At 27.2% G+C, this 1,621-nt stretch overlaps 1 protein-coding gene across 1 annotated transcript in view; it reads right to left on the minus strand.

The window, feature by feature from the left end:
- Positions 1–1,621, minus strand: part of LOC110025668 (aspartyl protease AED3-like) — a 4,088-nt gene that overhangs the window by 1,903 nt on the left and 564 nt on the right. The window contains exons 1-2 of the mRNA XM_020726274.1: positions 1,411–1,621; positions 1,198–1,223 (exon numbers count right to left, since the gene is read on the minus strand). The exon at positions 1,411–1,621 is cut by the window's right edge and continues 564 nt beyond it. Coding sequence (XP_020581933.1) covers positions 1,198–1,223; positions 1,411–1,621 — 237 coding nt within the window. The remainder of the gene's footprint in view (positions 1–1,197; positions 1,224–1,410) is intronic.

Below are 1,621 nucleotides of genomic sequence, written 5' to 3' on the forward strand. Positions count from 1 at the left end.
AACCGCATCATGTTTGGGTAAACTGTGTTTTGGCATTTTATGCTTTTTGAAAACGCTGAAAACAGTATTCTCACACCGAATTACTACACCTAGCTTATCAACAAATTATTGTTAATCATTTTATCAGCATATTTTATTTAATAAGCTTCACCTCCCTCAAACAAACTCTAAATCTCTCTAAATTTATTATGAATTAAGTTTAATATTTACCTTTAAATCGAATATATCTAGGTGCGGTGACAGCTTTCTAGCAGCGATATGACTTTTCCAAAAAAAATAAAAATTTGTAATAACACTGCACCTAGCTTATCAACAGATTATTTTTTATCATTTTATCAGCAGATTTTATTTAAAAAGCTTCAACTGTCTCAAACAGACTCTAAATCTCTCTAAATTTATTATGAATTAAGTTTAATATTTACCTTTAAATATTTTTAATTTTTAATTAATAACTTATTGACGATATTTTTTTATAAAGAAACTAAATATTTTAAAACTTTTATTTTGGTTAAAATTTTATGGGAATATTATGGTCAAATTAGTTGTTCTATATTGAATAATATCAATATAAAAAATAATTAAATTAGTTTTCTTTTTATATGTACAATTATATGATAATTAACGAGAATTAAAAAAAGGTCATTCACATAAATGCCACCCGATTCCAATGTATTTACATATTTACCACTAAACTTTACTATCTACATTTACAACACCCAAAATTTTCATACCATGTGTGAGTGAAAATTAAGATGTAGGTATAGATATGTAAATATTTAGAAATTGAGTGGTATATGTGCGTAAAACTTCCCAAAAAAATGAATTTTTTTCGGGAATTTAATTCTAAAAACATTAAAGAAAAAAATATATTTTTTAAATTAATTACATTTTCCTAGGTAGACAAATTCAATAATACACTAATTAATGATTGTTATGCATTGACTAAATGAGGAATCATTTTTTTAATTTCATAATAATTGTTAAATAAAAAAAAAGCAAAAGGACAGTTTTCAAGATAAAGCATTTTCATACTTATCACATAATTCTTATGTATTTACATATCCAACCTCAATTTTAAAAGTGATAAATTATTTTTTAAAAAAATTCAGTAGATAAACAGCAAAATTGTATTTCGGTGGATCTTATTTTAAAAAAATATATAATAAAAAAAGCTCAGATCAACGGCAGAGGTCTGACAGCGCGTGTATCTCTGCATGCGATGTCTGTATGAAATAATTTGTTGCGGATATGACCATCAAATAAAAATAATATATTTTATAATGTTTTTTTATAACATACTTTTTAAAGTTAAAACCCCTAAAATTTATAATTAATACTTTTTTTTTAAAAAACAAACATTAAATTAAAAAAAAATTGTAAAAATAATTTAAAATATAAACATCTACGCACATTCTGACAAATTCATTACAGCAACGAAATGGTGGGTGAAATGCGATAAGGATACGTACTGGTAATCGTACGCGCAAGGGCTAGCCGGCGTAGAGCAGTTCGTCAACGAGAACGGAAGCTGCGTCCGGCATAAATCCGAAGAACACGAAACCGGCCGGAAAGATCTTGACAGATCCGCGTTAAAAACCCTCTTGGACCGGCGGCGGCCGCC

The sequence above is a fragment of the Phalaenopsis equestris genome, unplaced genomic scaffold, assembly GCF_001263595.1.
Source record: "Phalaenopsis equestris unplaced genomic scaffold, ASM126359v1 Scaffold000321, whole genome shotgun sequence".
In the NCBI taxonomy this organism is placed as follows: Eukaryota; Viridiplantae; Streptophyta; class Magnoliopsida; order Asparagales; family Orchidaceae; genus Phalaenopsis; species Phalaenopsis equestris.